This window comes from Mustela nigripes, chromosome 2 (assembly GCF_022355385.1).
Source record: "Mustela nigripes isolate SB6536 chromosome 2, MUSNIG.SB6536, whole genome shotgun sequence".
In the NCBI taxonomy this organism is placed as follows: domain Eukaryota; kingdom Metazoa; phylum Chordata; class Mammalia; order Carnivora; family Mustelidae; genus Mustela; species Mustela nigripes.
Window position 1 is genome coordinate 135,825,271 of NC_081558.1, and position 22,773 is coordinate 135,848,043.

The following is a 22,773-nucleotide window of genomic DNA, read 5'->3' on the forward strand; positions in this document are numbered from 1 at the left end:
GACAGAGTGAGAGAATCCTCAAGCAGACTCCCCACTGAGCCTAGAGCTCGACGCGGGGCTTGATTCCATGACCCTGAGATCACGATATGAGGTGAAATCAAGAGTTGATTGCTCAACTGACTGAGCACCCATGCGCCCCCATTTTAACTTCTTGGTGGATATATAAAATGTCTACCTGGCAAAGTAGTTCCCCATGTAATAGGAAGCAAGGAGTGAATTTTCGTCAGCATTTTCTGTATTTGAACGGTTTCGGTCCAGAGTGCTGCCTTCAGGTGCCCCGGCTTGTGCAAGAGCCTGTCCTGTGCTGTCATGGAGTTTACTGGTTGGGCTCCCTGAAGCAGAGGGTACCTTAACCTTCTGAGGCCCCATGACCTAATGGCTAGGGACACCATGTCAACCAGACTTTGAGTTACATTCCTCCCTTTTGTCCTCAAGAAAGCCTTGGGCCCTCAGAATTGTTGTGTCCTCCGTCTCTCGGTCATCTGTATGCTGGTGACTGTCACTGTCACTGGAGCTACTTGTCACCTCTGCCCCTCCCTCAGAACTTCAACGGTTCCACTCAGCACCTCGAGAGAAGGTCTCAAATGGTGGTCCCCAGACCAGCGGCAGCAGAGCCACCTGGCACGCCTTAAAATGCTGATCTCCTGGGCCCTCCCCTGGTGCTGACCCCACACTCCGGAGGGGCGCCCCATCACACTGGGTTTTAGCTGGCTCTCCAGGAGATACTGTTGCCGCTTAAGTTGGAGAGTCACCACTCTAGAATAAAGTCTCTGTAAGAGGCCTTCTCTAATCTGGCCCCAATCCACCATCTTAACCTTCACTCCAAGTATATCCGTCCGTTAACTTGCCGACTTCCCAGCCTGGCTGCTCACCTCCATGCCGGGGCTCACACTCCCTCCCTTGTGCCAGGCTCCTCGCCCTTTCTCTCGACTTCTCGCAGTCCCAGGCCTCCCCAGAGATTTCCTCACCTGCGCAGGCTCCTATTCCCCTATATACCTTACCTGAAATAGCGCATCCTGGGCTCCTTACAAAAGCTCAGATCATCTTCACTTACGCACTGGTTGGGGGTTGTTGTGTCCTCAGAGAAGATGCACTGAAGTCCTAACCCATGCACCTGTGCATCTGACCTTCCCTGGAAATCCAGCCTCTGTGGATATAATCAGATTAAGATGAGGCCGTGCTGCATTAGGGCCCCGAATCCAAGGACGGATGTCCTTAGAGGAAGACCACATGAGAGAAAGATGCTGTTTAGAGACAGAGCCGAGGGGTGCCTGGGTGGCTCAGTGGGTTAGGCCTCTGCCTTTGGCTCAGGTCAGGATCTCCGCTTTCTGGGATCGAGCCCCGCATCGGTCTTTCTGCTCAGTAGGGAGCCTGCTTTTCTGTTTTTCTGCCTGTTTTTCTGCCTGCTAAGTGATCTCTCTCTCTCTGCCAAATAAATAAAATCCTATAAATAAATAAATATATAAATACATAGCCGAGACTGAAATGCTGCAGCTGCGAGCTGAGGAGAAGTCAAGGACTTCTGGCTGCCACCAGGAACCAGGGAGAGGCAAGGAGGGATTCTGCCCAGACCCCAGAGGGGGCACAGCCCTGACAACACTTTGATTTTGAGCTGTAGCCTTCAAAGCTGTGAGAGTATCCATTTCTGTGGAGGCAGCCAATTTGTGGTACTTTGTTATGGCTGCCCTAGGAAACTGACACACATGCCCATCCCTGTCCTTCCAGAAGGTTCCGGTGGTCTTGCCTGTAGGAACCATGGTTGTAAGCACCATCTGTCTCCCTCCCTTTCCTCTAGTCCCTCAGGCACACATTCAAGAGCTTTCTTTCCACCCTCTCTTAGAGGTTGCTGGCCCGGTTCAGCTTCTGTGCTGTGTGGGGGTAGAGCAGCGGTCAGAAGCTGGGCGTTATTGCTTACTAGCTCTTGACTGTGGGTGGTTGACTCCATTTCTTCATCCTTAAAATGGAGCAATGACTGTATCTACCCAAAATGGCTCTTGGGATCTGCGAATACACAGGCGGTGTAGAACCCCAAGGAGCATGTAGTGAGAGCCTGTTATATATGCCTTTATCATTTTTTCTTTCCCCATGGCTAGCAGGATGCCCTACGTACAAGCATGCAGTCAGTGCTCGAGACCGATTGGCTAAGGATTTGAGGAGCATGTCTCTTACCCTCTCCCCCAAAATGTAGTCTACCGAGTCCAGTCCTCCTTCGAACACTTTCCTTTGAACACTTTCTCAAACGGGACTTTAAGATCTTTTTTTTTTTTTTTTTTTTAAATTTTGCACAGAGAGAGAGAGATCACAAGTAGGCAGAGAGGCAGGCAGAGAGAGAGCGGAAAGCTGGCTCCCTGCTGAGCAGAGAGCCCAATGTGGGACTCGATCCCAGGACCCTGAGATCATGACCTGAGCCGAAGGCAGAGGCTTTAACCCACTGAGCCACCCAGGCGCCCCTCAAACAGAACTTTAAAAGCAGTCTGTTTGCCTCCCTACTGCAAGGGAAGCCCAAAATCTAAGTGCTGCTCCTTCCCCTAAGAGCACGTTGTGAGGCTCGGCATATGAAAAGTGCACATGGGAGGGGGCTGTCTTTCCTCGTAGCCAGTGAGGGCAAAACCAAGAAACCTGGAAAACAAGACAGATTAGATTATAATCCACATCATTAGTGGTCCCTGATTGTAAAGCAGTTTTTTCTAGGCTACAGCCCATAAATCCTCTTTTATACATAATTAAAAAGAAATCTGTAGCAAAGAACTGCTAATTCATCCCTTCAGGTTATGCATTCACACAATCATTTGCTTTGTTCGTGGACTTTCCCTTTATATAAAGGGCCAATATTCTGGAAATATTAGAACAGCAGGTAGTGTCTCTTGCTGTGTTTGAAGAAACAGATAAGACTCCCAAATCTGTCTCCCACTTGGACAGTTTAGCAGTGGGGGAGGGGATGGTGGGGGGAAGGAAGGGCATAAGCACCATGACCAGCTATATTCCAGGAACGCTCCTTCCCTCAGGGAAGCCGGAACTGTTGTCACCTTTCCCAGAAGTAAACTCTTAAAAAAAAAAAATACCTATTTAGCTTTTTTTTCTTTATAATAGCTATGAATGGACGGATTAGCTTTGCCCCATGCAGCTGTAGCAAGCCAAGAGCCAGCTGTGGAGGGAGGATCACCCGATGGGGAGAGTTGGGCTCCTTCCGATGGGGTGAGGACATCCATGCTCAGCTACTTCGGACTTAGCATTTTTCAATGACTTTCTATCTTTTTTAAAGGCCTGTTCGTGGGCTCTCCGTCTTGGGTCCAAAGCTGAGGGAGAACCACACCTCATTTCAGGAGCCGTTTTTGTCTTTGGTCCCCGGAGGCTCCTTCTGCAATTTGTTCTTGTATCCCCGTTCCCCGTTCCCCCACCTTCCATGGGCCACCATCAAAAAAGTCAGATGTGTATTCATCTGTTTGTCTGTATTCTTACAAAAGATATTGTTGGGTTTGTGTGCAAATTTTTATTTAGACAATTTTTTGTAACTGGTTTTATGCTGTACATACGTTTCTGTTTTCACTCTCAGAATTTCGGATCCATGTACATTGCTGTATGTCAGCTAGTTTGCTCCCTGTGGCCCCAAAATGGCACTCTGTGGCCGGTACCCCCATTTTACTGCCCACCTTCCGGGGATGGACACCAGAGTGCCTCCAGCTCCCCCTTACACATATGGTGCCTCGAGGAATCTCCTGCTGTGAGACCCCAGGAACCAGCGTCCCAGTTCCTGTGGGCTGTGAACCAGAGGTGGGTTAGCTAGCTTGCAGGGCATGTGTAAGTATGATGTGACCAGTCCAGCCAGACTGTCCCCGAGCCAGTCTACATCAGACTTCTCTCGGTCAGCCCCCAAACCCGTCCCTCAGGTAGCCCTAGCCACTTTCTAATGTATTGCCAGTGATGTTACGGAGATACCTCAAGGCTTCTTTAATTTGCATTTCTCTGATTACTGATGAGTTTGAACTGGCCTTCAGAGCTCTGTTAGCATAGTTAGGACATGTGGGGTGCTCAGAGCAGTCCCCTGCACAGACCCACTAGGGTAGCTGTTGTTCTCTAAATACAAGCATTGTTTAAATGATGGTTGGTGTACTAATGTCCTAATATAAAACTTATATTCTACTGGTTATTTCTGCTCTTGAATTACATTCAGTGTTTGCCTTCTACTGTGGCCCTCCTATCTGCCCACCGTGTATTTCTCTCCATTTCCACCATCCCCACCTTGGTTCATCCACGACCCTCTGCTCTCCTCCTGCAGTCTCTGTGCCCCGTGCTCACTCTGGACACCTCCTTACTCCGGCTCCAGCTCGCCACACTCCAGTACAAGGATCTTTTAAAATCTCTTCTGTCTCTCCTGGCTTCCTATTTCTCTGCCGATAAAATCCTCACCATAGCCTGTGGGGTGGCCCCTCCTCATCCTGGCTCCCTGCCCTCTGGCCCCAGCGGCAGCTCCTCGGGGAACTTCCGCCCCACCGTTGCTTTCCCCGTGGGATGACTGGCCTGGACTGCTTCCTCTGCCCTAGTGAATTCCCTCTTAATCTTCACAGTTCCATTTAGAGGTCACTTCCCCAATCCTGAGACTAGATCAGTCCTCCAGGTATCCTTTCATAGCTCTTAAGTCATCTATAATCACATGGTCAGTTCCAAAGGGATCTCTTTGAAGTCCTTCTCCTCCTACACCCCCGCACCACCGCACTGCGCTAAGGGCCCAGGGTACCACTGCATTGTCGCCCCATGTTCCAGCACCTAGCACTGCACTCCGAGCTCCAACAGAGGTGGGTGTCCAACAGAGGCCTCTTTACTGCAGATCAGTTGTAATCAAAGAGAGCCAGAGGGAAACACAGCCCTGCAACGGCCAGGGGGCACGAGACACTCACTCTGTCCCCGATGGAGCCCAAACTGGCTACCAGGCTTATCTCCAGAGGAGCAGCAAAGTGGCCCCCCAGGAGCTGTGACTCACCCCAGGAAGGAGGAAGAGGCCCTTGTGGGAGATAAAAGCTCTGCTCTTGGTAACTGATAAAGTGCAACCAAAAATACAAAAATCTTATTTTGGACCAAATGTAGATGCTTTTAAGAGTGCCTGATTAAAATAAGGAAATCAAATCAGCAAGGCAAATAACTCTTCAGAAGGCCAGACTCCATTCTGACTCAGCTCACAGCCTTTGTTAATCGAGTTCTGTTTGTTTCCCTACACAGAGTACGTACTGATACCTCCTTTTTCCTCTGTGTGTTTTCAAAAAACTGTTTTCAAATACTATCTTAAGTAGGTCGTTTAAAATATGCACAGTTTTATCAAGGATGAGGAAGACTTTTGTTAATCCTTTCCTATGACAAATAATCACCACCCCCCATGCATTTCTGATAACGAAGTTTGATGGTCCCTGACCCTCCTATCAGAGGCCCACTTGGTGGGGGTGGGGGAGCTGGAAGTGGGTGTAAGCGAAGGTCCCGCATGTAGCAGGTGAAGAGGGCCCAGGGCTGGCACGATCAGCGTTTCAAGGTTTAGAACCTGCTGGCAAGCGGAGGGGCTGCCTTCTCCGAGTTCTAGTTCATGGTGGGTCCCACCGTGGTGTGAGAATCAAGGGCAGCAAGCCCACCATTCCTCACGTTCCTTTAACTTGGGAAGCGAAGACCCCAAAGTAGAGAAGTCTTGGAGACAGGGGCCATGGACCGCCTTATCCTGTGACTTCTATACAGATCTCAGACCCATCCACCACTCACTGGGAGCTTCAGGTGCAAGTAAACCAAACAAAGCAACCTTGAGTCCATGTTACCATTCTTCCCTAGCCTGGAACTTGGGCCAGACTCTAATTTCCAGCATGGTTCTTTCTCTCCCTCAGGTCTCTAGATTTTCCTAATGATAAAAATAGTGAAGTATATTGACCTTTTACCCTGACCCTGTCTAAGCCCTTTTAATGCCCTATCTTATTCTTGACAACCCCCTACGTACTGTAGTTATGTTTGCTGGGAACTTCCTCCCTGAGTTCAGGATGAAGTTCAAAGTCCTCTTCATTTGGGGGGGGAAAAAAAAAGGCCTTCCAGGACCTTGTGCCCATCTCCCCATACAGCCTTTTTTCTGGCTTCATTGCCTCCCCCGGAATGGCATTTCCTACTATTCCCACACCCTTGGCCAGCCAGTACCTGCTCCTCAAAGAACCAGTTCAGGCCTCCCTACGCTTAGCGCCTTGCACACGCACAGCTTTCCGCCACACTCATGAGCACGCTCTGTCTCCAGTGACTTGCCTGTTGCCACAGTAGCAGTGGGTTTCTGGTAAGGCTGGACTGGATCTTCTGTTTCTCTGCATCCCATACCTCACGCTGTGCTTGGCAGGGTAGGTGGCAAACACGGAATGAGGAAGAAGTCAGACTTGTGTGTGTGAATTCTGTACATTGAAGTCTGTGTTTCAACTTACACCAGAACTTTTTCTTTTTTTTTCTTTTATTTTTTTTTTAAATTATTTATTTATTTGACAGTCACAAGTAGGCAGAGAGGCAGGAAGAGAGAGAGGAGGAAGCAGGCTCCCTGCTGAGCAGAGAGCCCAATGGGGGGCTCTATCCCAGGACCCTGGGATCATGACCTGAGCCGAAGGCAGAGGCTTTAAGCCAATGAGCCACCCAGGTGCCCCCAGAACTTTTTCAAAATTGAAAATGAGTCCAAAGCAGATTGCCCCTGCGCTCTGCTCTGGGGGCTTCCCCACCCCCAACACAGTGACATCTGTACATTCACATGTTTCAGTAGTCTTTATGTAAATAATTGCCAGAGCATCCTATGCCTCCGTTCTCTAGCTTTCCAGGATTATTTAAGGATCTAAAATAGGAATGGATGATATCTGGCATATTTAAAATAACTATCCTGTTTGGTGGTTGTGTTTCCGGGCTGAGATTCAAAGGAAATCGGTATTTCCAGAGTCTTACTTGATGGCAAATGGGATGAAGTCCTTCTAAACAGTTAAAATTGCCTCAGTGATATGACTTTGTCAAGTCTAAAACCGTGCCTCGGAGTCGATGACAAGTTGAAAAGGCTGCATGTGCATTTCCGGAGTTCAGAAATATACCCGCTGATGAAGCCACCTGGGAGGGAGAGGCATACGGTCTTCAGTGTCTGTACTCCATCCTATCCCAGACCTCCAGCCTCAGGGGCAGGTCCCCTCTGCCTGCAGGGTCTGGGGGTGCGTTGGAGCTGAGGCATCCTCCCGGGGCACCTTAGTGAAAGTAGCCACTTCTGCCCACACCCCCCTTCTTCATTTACCACCATCTGAAAACCCATTATCCATAATGGGGCGCACCATTGTGCCATCTTCCCTGTTGAGCATAGCCGCAAGGAGCATGAGGGCTCCCCCTGGCTGGCACCTGAATGCATGAATGCATATCCCTCCCTCTGCCGCACCCCCCCACCAGCCTGACCTTTATACATCCTGTCTCACAAAGCCAACCAGCCCCCACTATACAACCATTTTCCCTCCTCAACCCCCTTTTGTGAGTGGATGTCACACTAGCAAGCAGAGTATCATGACTGGAGCAAAATTTGAACTCTTTTCCCCTTGTAAAACATGATTTTATTCTGGTATAAATGCTAGGGCTACTGTTTGCATGCCCTGCTATCCCAGGGCATGCAATTGATTCTTCAATAGCTTCTACTAGGCTAAGATTCCATTCCTCTGTTTCAGGTTAATCCAAAGAAGGGATGTCAGGTGGACCTGGTGTTTACCACAGATCACTATAACCCAGAGGTAAGCTGCCACAATTGTTGAAGAATCCAGTTAGCAACTCCTGTGGATTTATTTTTTTAAAAAGGTGAAAGTCTGAATGTATAGTGACCTGGAGGTTAGCTTCTGGTTTGGGTTTTTTTTTTTTTTAATGCTTTGTTTTGTGTTCTCAAGAATTAAAGAGCAGAGCTAACAGGAACCCACGATCGAACGCCTTCTACTCCATGGCCTTATGCAAGACTGCATTTAACAGTCCCAGAGCCACCATCTCCTCCTTCCTTTGCCCCTGGGAGGGAATTTCACAGTTCCTTTGGTACCCCCTCCTCACACCTCTAAATGCTTAGAATGACTCACTCCCAAATGTCAACCTGTTCCTCTCCCTGTCAGCTCTTGACATTTTCTTAGCAGGCCAGCTTCACATGAGGCCAATTCCACGAGCTCCCATACAGAAGTATTCTCTAAAACACAGAGCAATGTATGCCGCAGGCATTATTAATGTCTCTAGAATCCTGACCAAGTCAGGCCATGGTTTGCCAAGTTTCCTTTACCTGATCTTAAGAAGAGAGTAAACAGAAGACTCATACCCAAATTAGAACCAGATGAGCTGCCATGTGCTGGGCTGAGCTGGGAGTCAGCAGCTGGAACTTGGGTGGACAGACCAGCCCAGATGCTGTCTGCATGGTGCTGATTCAAAGCAGGCAGCATCCCATTCAAGTGTCTCAGGGGGCAGAGCTTCCAAAGGGAAGGCATGACCCCAGGCCCCCAGCCCACAGGGAGGCTTCTGGAAGAATGCCTACCAGTACATAGAAATAAATTCTAACCACATAGCTGTGTATTCTGACTTTGCTGCTCTGCTTAAGAGCTAAACATCTTAAAGCATGAGGAAGACCGCTTTGATTTCTAGCTTTGCAAACTGTAAGTGTTAGATTAAAGGTAAAGGGAAAACAGATTATGTTGACCAACAGTGTTTCTGGGAAGAGCGCAGCTAGCTAGTTGAAATGCTCCATTTCAGGGGATGAGGAGAGTGCTTTGCTTTGATTCTGTGGAGCTGTTTTGGGGTGCAAGGGGAGGGAAAGGAAGGAAAATGAAAGGAGACAATACCCGGTTTCTTTTTTCTTTCCTGGAAACAGCTTAGACATCAAAAGAGATTATGTGCCAGCTCTCTCTTCTGCCTTTGATAAGCCTCTTCCGGGATGCCCCCTTCACCTTTCTTCCATGTTGTGGCTGATAATTAGGATTTTAAGGCACTACTGAAATCTCCTCTCATTCCAAGTAGCACTCACGGAAGGCTCTCCCATTGTAAAGCATAGTTCAGTTTTTTTGAGTTAGTGCTAGAAATGGACTTACTAAGCAGATCTAATTTTCATTAAAATTTGTCTCCTTGTGAGCTTTTTTAATTTAAAGTTTCTTTTTGGTTGTTGTCATCCAGTTTCAATGACTGTAAAAGTGAAAAGAGCTGAACTGCTCAACCCACCACTCTGTAATAGGAGTTCTTAACGAGGGGCCCATGGATGGGTTTGGGTGGGCCCATGAACTTCCTCAAATTCTAGGCTTAGTGATGATGGTCTGAGCATATGTGCATTTTTCTGGGAATATATTCTGGCTTTTTTTGTTGTTGGGGTAAGGAGTTTGTGACTGATGAGGATGAAGAAGCACTGTCCTGTGGTTGAGTCATACATTTAATGTTTATTTGAAGCATCTAACTGTCCACCTCCAAGTGTCTCTGGACTGGAAGAAAAGTGAGGGGATGATCCCAGAGTACTCAGTATGTCTGTGTTTAAATATAAATGCAGACAGACACCCCTTGGATTGGTCCAATTTGGGTGCCATTTGTCTCCATTCCTTCCAAATTAGATCTTGGAGTAGAGAGATGGAGTTAGTATAGAGCCAGGGTTTTGGCATCAGATAGACATGAACTCAACTCCTGGCTTAGCATTTACTAGCTGGGAGACCTTGGAGTAAGTTCCTCCTTAGACTTCAGTATCTTCATCTGTAAAGTTGGCATCAGAGAGCCAAATTCATAAGGCAGTATGAGGATGTTGTCACTTTTTTTAATGGGGACCAACTTTATCTTTTGGTTCAAGTTAGCAAGCTTGAGGTCCAGCTAAGCATTATGTTGGTGCACAGTAGAAAAACTACCTACGGTCCTTGAGGTTGGAACCAAGCAGTACTCAAGAGGCACCAACAATCTTTCTTTCAGATAGGCCCAGCATTATTGTATAAGGGCATTGTCGGAAAGCAGGAGTTTAAATGACAGCAAAGAGGAAGGACCATTGTGTTCAGAAATCACTTTCCACAAAGCCAAGACCACTGCATCTATATTGATGCCTATACGAGGACCTTCTCGATCCTGTGTGTAGCTGTGTATTGGGGTCAGTGGGCAGTGATAAGTAGCCATTCTGTTTAATCCCCAAATCTTTATTTCAGGTTGGTGAGGAGCATTTGGGAAAATGTTCTGCTCGAGTATTTTTCAGGAACCAGAAACCCAAACCAGCTATTAATGTGACTTGTACACGGCTCATTGAGAAGAACAAAAGACAAGAAGAGGATTACCTGCTTTATAAGCACATGAAGCAACTTAAACCCCCCCTGGATGTCACCAGCATACCTGGTATGAACCAGTGTCTGGAATTTCTGTATTAGGGAATGTATGTAATGACTAAATCCTAAATAGAATGATCATGTACATTTTTATCCCCAAAGTGGCACTTTAATTCATCTATAGAATGTGGTACACCTCTTTATTTAAAAAAAAAAAAAAAAGAAAAACTCAGAATTATCATTTTCCTGTTGTTCATCTCCAGGACAATATGGTAACTCCATCAAGAGCTCTTGGTGCCCTTTTAATCTCCCCACTGTGCATCCCAGACAAGGGTCAGGGTGAGAGCTCAACCTTCAAAGAAGAGGTAGAGTTGCTACAAGAGAGGCACATAGCAGGGAAGTTTTCAGGGCTGAACCCAGAGTGAGGCGACATTTCTAAAGATTTTTCAGTGTTGGCCTTGGAAACGTACGTGATGAGGCACCATCGCCAGACCCCCACGATGCCCACCGCAGACGTCCACGCAGAGCTGGGCGAGCCAGCTGTCTCGGGGCCTTGCTGGGAGGCTGCAGCAGAATCAAGTTTGTCTCACTTAGGTCAAGAGCTAATGGGCCGTGGTGCCGTCTTTAATAAGAAATGAGCCCAGCCCTCCGAAGTGACTCAGCTGAAGTGAAGCAGAACTCCTGCTTTCTGACCTCAGCACTATTGAGTGCATGTGTGGGCAGTAGCTGAGACTCAGCACTTACTGGCAAATCCAATTTGCAAAACCACAAAAGTCATCTCTGGACTTGTGCTCGGGTATTAAGCTTGACATCTGACCAGTGTAGCACTCTGCATCCCGTGCTCTCTCCAGGCTCCCTCGTTTGCCCAGAGACGGTAATGGACCCATGTCCACATGGCAGGACCTGTGGTCTCCACTCCTGCGCACATCTGTGCCCCCCTCCATTTGTCAAGACTAAGTGTTCTTAAAAACCTGCATGTAGAATACTGTTCCTTGCCTTTCTAAAATTCAGAAACTTGGGTGTTTCCCATAGTCATTCTCTAACAACTCAGCTTGAATCCTGTCCCAGAGAATTATGAGAGACGATTCAAAATCTTGAAATTTCCTTACGTTTAGTACTGTCTGAAATAAATGAGCTCATGACTGATGCTTACAATCTACATTTATTTAGGGATTTCCTCCCTTTCGCATTAGCTGGGGAAATAAGATTTTATATAGTCTCCTTAAAGCACAAATTTTAGAAACTGTAATAGGACCTTTTCTTCAAATATTTGCTACAGGATCACTACATTTTGGATACTTTTTAATCATGAAGTAAACTGAATTTTGTTCAATTAATATGTCCTACATGCCCACAAGGATCATTCTGTAACAATCTAACTTGTGTGGCCTAAAGCTCCAAAAACTTACTTTAATAGAGGGCACCTTTTTGTTAACAATTTATAAGTTCAGTGGAGGCATATGATGGTACTATTTATAGCCTATCTCTGTATACAAAATTATTAAAACTGTAAGGGTTTGGTTTTAGACAAGAGTGAGTCAGAACTGTGGCGTAGTCCTCAGATTGGCCAGTTCGGATCTCAGCAGCCTCTGTTCCGTACGCATTCAGTCTGGGGTGCTAGGCTTCTGGAGGGCAGTATTCTCTACAACTGATGGGTGAGACCATCTAATCCGTTTCAGGATATCCTCACTCCACACTATTTTTCCCCTAAAGAGGTGGTCGTTTAGTTTTTGTGACAAGTACAACTTTCACTTTTCTAATGAATTTACAAACTTCCTTTAGTTGAGCCCAAGTATGCTACAGAGGAAAATCCTGAAGACCTGAGAACAACCAGCCCAGGGTCCGGCCACCTAAATGAGTCTGCAGCAGGGTTGTCAGCCATCCTTGTTATTCCCAGCATTCAGTGTAACTAACTTGCCTACTAGCAATGGCTTTGTTGAGCCCACAGGAGCACTCTGAGATGAGTCCTGTGATGGGTGGCTGGATGAAGGAAGCTTTCACTCTCTCTCGCTCCCACCCCCGCATGCACCACAGGAGTCCGAGGCTCAGCTCAAACCTCTTCTCGGTGAAGCTTTCCCCAGATTCCTCCCACCCAAAGAAACCTCTCCCTTCCCTATGCTCTGTCAGCATTTTGATCTTCCTCCTCTTGAGGCAGGTATCAGCTGTGTTTCTGCAGTATCAGCGAGCGGAGGGTAGGGACCCATCTTTGGGTCTCTCACAGCACCCACACAATCCATGAATGCTCCTTGAATTGACTGGCATTATAAACCAGCCAAGTCAAGTTCCACCTGTACAGAGAAGAATTTATGCTAAAGATTATTCTTCCAAGAAGGATTAGTTTCCCGATAAGTTTGTTATTTGTTATTCCTCACATTGTTATTCCTCACATATTATATTATTTTAAAAAAAATTTTTTTTATTTTTTGTTTTCAGCATAACAGTATTCATTATTTTTGCACCACACCCGGTGCTCCATGCCCTCTATAATACCCACCACCTGGTACCCCAACCCCCCCCCCCCCCCCCGCCACTTCAAACACCTCAGATTGTTTTTCAGAGTCCTTAGTCTCTCATGGTTCACCTCCCCTTCCAATTTCCCCCAACTCCCTTCTCCTCTCTAACCCCCCTTGTCCTCCATGCTATTTGTTATGCTCCACAAATAAGTGAAACCATATGATGATTGACTCTCTCTGCTTGACTGATTTCACTCAGCATAGTCTCATATTATTACTGAGCCTTTATTTAAACTGAGAATAGCTCCACCAAATTGCATAAAAGGATGGTCTATGAACAGTTATCTTATAAATTAATTACATGCTGAAATTTGAGTTCCTAAAAGTCACAAAAGGTGGTTTATTAATCATTGTATCCCCACCTCTAGCAGCATCTGATATAAAGTAGGTTTTTATAAATACGTGTTGCAATGAAAAGATAGCAGTTCCAAAAACAGTACCACAGAGGAAAACCCACTTGATTTCTTCATGTGGTCAAAATCAGTGACAGAGATACTTACTGGCAATTCACTGATTAGCTTTAAAGCCGATGATTAGTAAAGGACAAACATATTGAGCAATCAGCAAAAAACATTGCATGGACTTGTAAACCCAGTCCAGAAGGTAATGTGGAGAAGATACTTGATAAACTTTTCAATCTAATTTTAAAATGCTTCTCAACTAACAAGACTTTAACTTTGAATATCATTCTAGCTCTTACTTTGCATTAATATGGTACAACAAATAGCCCTTCATTTTTTTAGAGTAGCTTTACCCAGTAGGTTGTACGTACTGAAGCAGGGGAATCTCTGTATGATGTAGAAACAGATAAGAACAATCATGTGTCCAGCACAAGGTCTTGCTGTAAGAGAGGTCTGATGTGGCTGAGTTTACACTCCTATTCATTCCTAAACATGTGAAATTGTGTCTCCAAAATGCCATAACGAAAAGGTGCTTTTTTTTTTTCCTTTTTTCTTCCCTCTCAGATAGTCACGGACATATTGATCCCTCTCTGAGACCCATTTGGGATTTGGCTTTTCTTGGCAGCTCTTACGTGATGTGGGAAAAGACAACCCAGTCTTTACACTACTACATGGCACAGATCAGCAGTGTTAACCAATGGGTAAGGAAAAAAAAAACCCTGAAAATTAATTTTATGTCATAAGAGATACAAGCAGAGCAGATTTCTAAGACTAAGTTATTCTGAATGTCTAGTTTTACGGAAACAGTTTTACTTGCTGTCATTTACTTGAATGTCATTCATTCAGTAAATATGTCCATGCCTGCAATGGACTAGGTATAGTTTTAAAGAGTGTGGATTTAGCAGTGAACAAAAAAACACGGTATAGCTGCCCTCACTGAAATTAATTTTGGTGAGGGAAGAGAAAGGTAGTGAACTAATAAACAGTTATTATGTGTCAAAGGGTGCTATTAAGCACAATGGGGAAAATCAGGGAGAAGGGAATACAAGGGAGTGATAGAATTGCTACTTATATCTTCTCAAGTAAGCCCCCTCTAATTTGAGCAGGGGTAACAGTGAAGCAGAGGCCTAGGGGCAGTGAGTGAGCCATGCCTCCATAAAGGAAGAGGATTTCAGGCAGGAGGAACTGAGGGCAACAATGTGGCTGATGGGCTGGAGAAGTAGCCGTGGGGCTACTGTGACTGCAACAGAGTCAGCAAGGGAGTGTGCCAGGAGATGAAATCAAATGGAGACGACCAGTTCCTGTAAGGCCTCCCGGGCCAGTAGAAGAACCTTGTCTTTTACTCATTAGAGCATTTTTAGCCTAGGAGTGACATGATCTGACTTACAATACCATCATTCTGGCTGCTGTGTTGAGAACAGACCAGAAAGAGTCAGCAGTGGAAGCAGGGAGACCACCGAAGCGTTGGCAATAATCTCGGCAAAGCCTGGGATGACTGGGACCAGTGGCCGCAGTTGAGGTCATGAGAAGTGTTTGCGTTCTTCATGTAGTTTGAAGTTAGGCCATCAGTTTGTTATATGGGCTGGATGGAGATCTTCTCCATCTAGCTAAGGAGAAAAGTCAAGGATGAGTCTTGGGATTTTTTTGGCCTGAGTAACTGGAAGGATAGAGTTTTCATTCACTGATTGGGGAAGTCTGCAGGGGGGAACAGATCTGGGAAGAAATGAGCTTGATCCTGGGCATATAGACTAAATTCTAAATTACCATATAGATGGTATTTAAAGGTACAAGAGTGGATGACATCACAGAGAATGTATAGATAGAGAAAAGTTCTGTATGGAGTCCTGTGACACTTGTAACATCAGAGGTTTCAGATAAGAGGAAAGATGTTTCAGGGATGAAGCTTGACTCTATCCAGTGCTGCCAGAGAATCCCGCCTAAAGAAACCTGAGATTGACTATTTGACTTAGGCGGTTGGAAGTCACTGGAGAGCTCATCAAGAGCTAGCTCACTGGCACAGTGTGGGTAAAGACCTAAGTGAAGTATGTTGGGAATGACTGGAAGAAGGGAAGTGGACACTCCATGTCTCTCAAGGAACTGAGCTCTAAAGGGGACTAACAAGAAAGCAACAGGCCGTAGCTGCAGGATGGATAAGCACAGGGTTGAAAGAGAGTTTGTTTTCTGTTGTATTTTTAGGTTGGAAAGCTTAACGGCATATTTATATGTTGGTGAGAAAAATCCAGTAGCAAGGGGCAAAGGTGGACTTGTAGGAAAGAAAAGGAAGAACTGCTGGAGCTCGTATCTTTGAGTAGGCAAGAGGATAAGATCTGTCCAAGAGATGCTCTTAGAGAGTTCACCTCGGGGGAGGGCGGAGGTGCAGTATCACAGTTGCTGATAGGAGGCTGGCTATCCGTGGTGGGAGGCGTGGAAGTTCTCACTGCTTCTGTGTTCTCAGTGAAGACTGAGACAAACTCATCTTGTGGGAGCGAGGATAAGAGTGGAGGTGTTGGAATTTGGGGGGGACTTGGCGTTCTGCAGCCCTACGGGCTCCCAGAAGGAGCTGTGCTCATGAATATAGAGGGGGGCCAGTCATGCTGAGTTGTCGGCCTGGATAGAGTCAGGTGGGCTTAGCCCAAGCTGGAGTTATTGTCAGGAAAGTAGGACATAGAGAGAGAGTGTGACATTTCCAGTCAACCAGGTCAGTTGCTTTTAAGAGAGGCAAGATGAACTACCCTTAAGGACAAATTTCTAAAATCCATTTTCTTCATGGATGGGTGAAACAGTGGATTCACCCATGGATGGATCATTAGTGAATATCTTCTGAGTACAAAGATTTGCCCATAATCAAGTAAGCACTTTTTAAAAAAAAAATTTATTTCTTTAAGTATGTTGATAGTCAATGTTATATTAGTTTCAGAGGCACAACATAGCTATCGGACACTTCTGTACGTTAGCCAGTGCTCCCTGGAAAACTGCCATTACCATCCATCACTGTGCAACATTGTTACAGTGTTACTGACTGTATGCCATGTGCTGTACATTTCATCTCCATGGTTTTTTTATTTTATAACTGGAAGTTTGTACCTCTTGATTCCCTTCACCTGATACACCCATTTCCCCTATTCCCTGCCTTTGATAAACATCAGCTATCTGGCTTTATAATAATTTTATAATTGTTAAATTATAAGTAATTTACTTATAATTATATAAGTAATATATCACTTATATAATTATTATTAAATAATTTTATATTAAAAATAGAAAATATTTTTCTAGCTTTTTGTAGCTGAATAATATAGCATACTATATATGCTATAATATTTTATAGCATATATGGATATGCTACTCCATACCATATCTTCCTTATCCATTCACCTACTGATAGACACTTACATTGCTTGCATATCTTGGTTAATTGTTAAATGATGCTGCAGTGAACAAAAGGTGTGGATATCTTTTCCAGTTAGTATTGTCATTTTCTTTGGGTGAATACCAAATAATGGGAATCCTGGGTTATGTGGTATTTCTATTTTGAATTTTTTGAAGAACCTCCATACTGTTTTCCACAGTGGTTATACGTTGACATTCCCACCAGCAATGTGTGAGGGTTCCCTTTTCTCCACATACTTGCTAGCCCATGGTATTTCCTGTCTTTTTTATTTTAGCCATTCTGAGTGCTCTAAGATAATATTTCATTGTGGTTTTGATTTGTTCTTCCCTGATTATTAGTGTTGTTGAGTGTCTTTTGGCCACCTGTTATGTCTTCTTTGAAGAAATGTCTATTTGGGTCCTCTGCCCAATTTTAATCAGATTGTGTGTGTGTGTGTGTGAGAGAGAGAGAGAGAATGTGTGTGTTTTGGGTTGACTGAGTCCTTTATATATTTTTGGATATTAACTCCTTATCTGAGAAATCATTCTTTTTTTTTTTTTAAGATTTTATTTATTTATTTGACAGAGAGAAATCACAAGTAGATGGAGAGGTAGGCAGAGAGAGAGGAGGAAGCCGACTCCCCGCTGAGCAGAGAGCCCGATGCGGGACTCGATCCCAGGACTCTGAGATCATGACCTGAGCCGAAGGCAGCTGCTTAACCCACTGAGCCACCCAGGCGCCCTGAGAAATCATTCTTAAATATCTTCTCCCATTCGTAGGTTGACTTTATGTCCTGTTGATGTTTTCCTTTGCTGTGTAAAATGTTTTTATACTGGTGTAGTACGAATAGTTTGTTTTTGCCTTTGTTTCCCTTGCCTCAGGCGACATATCCATAAATATGTTGCTAAAAGCAGTGTGCAAAACATACCGTCTATGGGGATTTTTAAGAGTTTTATGGTTTCAGGTCTCACTTTAGGTGTTCAACCTATTCTGAATTTTTGTGTGTGGTTTAAGAAAGTGGTCCAGTTCCTTTCTTGTATGTCACTGTCCCATTTTTCCCAACACCATTTGTTGAAAAGACTGCCTTTCCCCATTGCATATTCTTGACTCCTTTGTTATACGTTAATTGACCATATAGGTGTGGTTTTATTTCTGGGCTATTTTGTTGCATTGATTTTTGTGTCTGTATTTCTGTGCCATTATCATACTGTTTTGATTACTTTGGCTTTGTAGTAGTATATCTTGAGATCTGGAATTGTGATACTTCCAGTTTTGTTTTTGTCAAGATTGCTTTGGCTATTTGAGGTCTTTTGTCATTCCATACAAATTTAGGATGTATGTTCTAGTTCTGAGAAAAAATACTGTTGGTATTTTGATAGAGCTTGTATTAAATCTGTAGATTGCTTTGGGCAGTATGGACATTTTAATAATATTCTTCTAATTCATGAGCATGGTATACCTTTCCATTTGTGTTGTCTTTAATTTCTTTCATCAGTGTCTTGTAGATTTCAGTATATGGATCTTTCACGTGCTTGGTTAAATATATTCATAGGAATTTTATTCTTTTTGACACAATTGTCAATGTTATGTTCTTTTTTTTTTTAAATTTCTCTTTCTGCTACTTCATTACAAGTGTATAGAAATGTAACAGATTTATGTCTGTTAATTTTGTATTCTGGAAGTTTACTGTTTATTCTAATCATTTAGAATTAGTTTATTCTAATTATTTTTTGGTGGAGTCTTTAGGGTTTTCTCTATATTGTATCATGCCATCTACAAATAGAAAGTTTCACTTCTTCCTTACAAATTTGGATGATTTTATTTCTTATCTGATTACTACAAGTAAGGCTTCCAGTACTATGTGAATAAAAGTAGTGAGAGTGGACATCCTTGTCTTTGTCTTGATCTTACAGGAAACACTTCTGTTTTTCACCATTGAGTATGATGTTAGCTGTGGATTTTTCTGAGGGATATTTCCTTTAAACCCACTTTGTTGAGAGTTTTTATCATGAATGGATGTTCATGAAGGATGTATCATGTAGAATGCTTTTTCTATATCTACAGGGATGATCATGTGGTTTTTATCCTTTCCCTTGTTGATATGATGTATCACGTTGGTTGATTTGCAAATGTTGAACTACTGTTGCATCCCTGGAATAAATCCCACTTGATTGTGTTGAATGATCCTTTTAATATATAGTTGATATGGTTTGCTAATATCTGGTTAAATATTTTTACAATATTCACAAGAATATTGTATAATCACAAGAAATATTAGCCTTTGGATTTCTTTTTTTCTAGTGTCTTTATCTGGTTTTGGTATCAGGATAATGCTGGCCTGATTCTGAGTTTTATAAGGAATTTTTATTACTGCTGATTCAATTTTATTACTAGTTATCGGTCTATTCAAATTTTCTGTTTCTTCCTGGTTCAGTTTTGGAGAATTGTATGTTTCTAAAATTTTATCTGTTTTTTCTAGGTTGTCTAATGTTTGATACATACTTTTTCATAATATTCTTTTCTAATCCTTTGTGTTTTTATGGTGTTCATGGTTTTTTTGCTTCATTTCTGGTTTTATTTATTTGAATCCTCTTTTTTATTGATGACTCTATCTAAAGAGTTACAAGTTTTGTTTATCTTTTCAAAGAACCAGACCTTGGTTTTATTGATCTTTTCTGTTGTTTCTTTGGTCACTATTTCATTTCTTTCTGCTCTAATCTTCTTATATTAGCTTTGGCTTTGTTCTTCTTTTTCTAGCTCCCATAGGGGTAATCCTGTTGTTTGTGATTTTTCTTTTTTTTTTTTTTTAATCATTGTTTTAAAAATTATTTTCTATATGAATTTCTTTTTTTAATTTTTTTTTTTCATCAAAAATGATGGTCTGGGAATGCCTGGGAGGCTCAGTGAAACATCTATCTTCGGCTCAAGTTATGGTCCCAGGGTCTGGGGATTGAGTCCCCCATCAGGCTCCCTACTCAGCAGGGAGCCTGCTTTTCCCTCTGCCTGCCACTGCCCTTGCTTGTGCTCTTTCTTGCTGACAAATAAATAAATAAAATCTTTTTTTAAAAAAAAGGATCGGGGACGCCTGGGTGGCTCAGTTGGTTAAGCGGCTGCCTTCGGCTCAGGTCATGATCCCAGCGTCCTGGGATCGAGTCCCACATCGGGATCCTTGCTCGGCAGGGAGCCTGCTTCTCCCTCTGCCTCTGTCTGCCTCTGTCTGCCTGTGCTCACTCGCTCGCTCTCCCTCTATGCCTGACAAATAAATAAATAAAATCTTTAAAAAAAAATAAAAAAATAAAAAAATAAAAAAAAAGGATCGTCAGTTATTTTATTGACAGTAGTAAGTTGACTAATAAAACTTAAAACTTTTTATTTATTTTTTTTTCAAAAATTTAGTCTTTTATTTTTGGTGATGGTGACTGGTAAGAAGGCAATAGTGAAGATAAATTGTTAACAAAACTTTTTAAATAACAAAACTTTAAAAACAAAGCAAGACATTCCCTTATACAGTCATTTTCTTAATTCCTTTATGCCATTTAGTAACTCTAAACAAATTTCTTTATTAACCCCCAGAATTAATCATTTCTTTCGGGAAAGTTTATTCAAGAGATACCAATTGAATTTATCTCAGATATTTGTTTATGCAGCTATTCTTTCTAGTTAGCTTACTGCGAAAGTTCTTTTTACTTTTTAAATTATAATTTTAGTATAGTTAACAGTGTAATATGAGTTTCAGGTATAAAATGTAGTGATTCAGCAATTCTATACATTACTCAGTGCTTATCATGATAAGTGCACTCTTAATCCCCATCACCTATTTCACCCATCCCTGTACCCACCTCCCCTCTGGTAACTGTCACTTGGTTCTCTAGAGTTAAGAGCCTTATTTTATTTTTTGCTCCTTTGTTTTTTGTCTCTCAAATTCTACAAGTGAGTGAAATCATATGGTATTTGTCTTTCTCTGACTGACTTATTTCACTTCATGTTATACCCCCCCGGTCTAACCATGTTGTTACAAATGGTGATTTCATTTATTTGAGTGGCTGAATAATATTCCACTGTGTATATATACCATTCATCTATCTATGGACAGTTGTATTGCTTCTATAATTTGGCTATTGTAAATAATGCTTCAGTTAACATAGTGGTGCATATATCTTTTCGAATTAGTGTTTTTGTATTCCTCCAGTAAATCCCCAGTAGTGGAATTACTGGATCATATGGTAATTTTATTTTTAATTTTTTGAGGAACCTCCATACTGTTTTCCATAGTGGCTGCACCAGTTTGCATTCCCACAAATAGTGCACAAGGGTTCCTCTTCTCCACATGCTTGCCAACACTTGTTGCTTCTTGAGGTTTTGATTTTAACCATTCTGAGAGATGTTGGGTGATATTTCATTGTGGTTTTGATTAGCATTTCCCTGTTAATTACCAATGGTGAACAACTTTTCATGTGTCTGTGGGCCATCTGGATGTCTTTTTTGGAGAAATATCTGTTTATGTTTCTGCCCATTTTTAATTGGATTATTTGGAGTTTTTTTGTGTTGAGTTGTAGAAGTTCTTTATATATATATTTTTAAAGATTTTATTTATTTATTTGACAGACAGAGATCACAAGTAGTCAGAGAAGCAGGCAGAGAGAGGAGGAAGCAGGCTCCCTGCTGAGCAGAGAGCCTGATGTGGAACTCGATCCCAGGACCCTGGGATCGTGACCTGAGCTGAAGGCAGAGGCTTTAACCCACTGAGCCACCCAGGCACCTCTATATATTTTTGATACAACCCTCTATTTGATACGTCATTTGAAAGTACCTTCTCCCATTCATTAGCTTAGCTTTTAGTTTTATTGATTCCCTTACTGTGCAGAGGCTCTTTATTTTGAAGTAGTCCCAGTAGTTTATTGTTGCTTTTGTTTCTGTTGCCTCAGGAGACACACCTGTAAATATGTTGCTATGACCAACATCAGAGAAATTACTACCTATGTTCTCTTCTAGGATTTTTACAGTTTCAGGTCTCACATTTATATTTTTAATCCACTTTTAGTTTACTTTTATGTATAATGTGATAAAATGGTCCAGTTTCTTTCTTATATATAGCTGTCCAGTTTTCCCATCAAAATTTATTGAAGAAACTGCCTTTTTTCTATTGTATATTCTTTCTCCTTTTATAAAAGATTAATTGACCATATAATTATGGGTATATTTCTGGGCTCTGTGTTCCATCGATCTGGATGTCTATTTTTGTGTCAATACCATACTATTTTGATTACTACAGCTTTGTAGTATATCTTGAAATCTGGGAGTGTGATCTCTCCAGTTTTGTTCTTTCTCCCCCCCCCACACACCAATATTGCTTTGGCTCTCCAGGGTCTTTTTTGTTGCTGTTGTTCCATATGAATTTTAGGACTATTTGTTCTAGTTTTGTGAAAAATGCTGTTGGTATTTTGATAAGGCTTGCATTGAGTGTGTAGGTTGCTGTGTGTAGTAAAGACATTTTAACAATATTGTTTCTTCCAATCTGTGAGCATGGAATATTTTTACTTTTGTATCTGTCATCCTCAATTTCATTCACTTATTCTTTATAGTTTTCAGAGAGTAGGACTTTTACCTTTCTTAATTAACTTTATTCTTAGGTATTTTATACTTTTTGGTACAATTATAAATGGGATTGTTTTCTTAATTTCTCTTTCTGCTACTTCATTATTAGTGTATAGAAATGCAACAAATTTCTGTACATTGATTTTGTATCCTGTGACCTTATGGAATTAATTTATCAGTTCTTGGTGGAGTCTTTAAAGTTATATATATATAAATATATATATATATATATAACACCTTATATATATGTGTGTGTGTGTGTGTGTGTGTGTGTGTGTAGAAATCCAAATTGGTAAAGAAGAAGTACAACTTCACTATGTGCAGATGACATGATATTCTATATATATATTCTATAATAATAATATTCTATATATATAAAATATCATGTCATCTGCACATAGTGAAGTTGTACTTCTTTACCAATTTGGATAGCTTTTTCTTGTCTGATTGCTGCAGCTAGGGCTTCCAGTACTATGTTGAAGAAAGTGGTTATAGTGGACATCTGTCTTGTTCCTGTCTACAGGAGGAAAGCTCTCAGGTTTTCACCATTGAGTAAGATGTTAACTGTGAAGTTTTCATTTATGGCCTTTATTACATTGCAGTGTATTCCCTGTAAACCTACTTTGTTT

The 22,773-nt window shown here is 42.6% G+C and overlaps 1 protein-coding gene across 1 annotated transcript in view; it reads left to right on the forward strand.

The window, feature by feature from the left end:
- Positions 1-22,773, forward strand: part of RARRES1 (retinoic acid receptor responder 1) — a 57,613-nt gene that overhangs the window by 7,731 nt on the left and 27,109 nt on the right. The window contains exons 2-4 of the mRNA XM_059391662.1: positions 7,686-7,748; positions 10,152-10,335; positions 13,744-13,880. Of these exons, the coding sequence (XP_059247645.1) occupies positions 7,686-7,748; positions 10,152-10,335; positions 13,744-13,880 (384 nt within the window). The remainder of the gene's footprint in view (positions 1-7,685; positions 7,749-10,151; positions 10,336-13,743; positions 13,881-22,773) is intronic.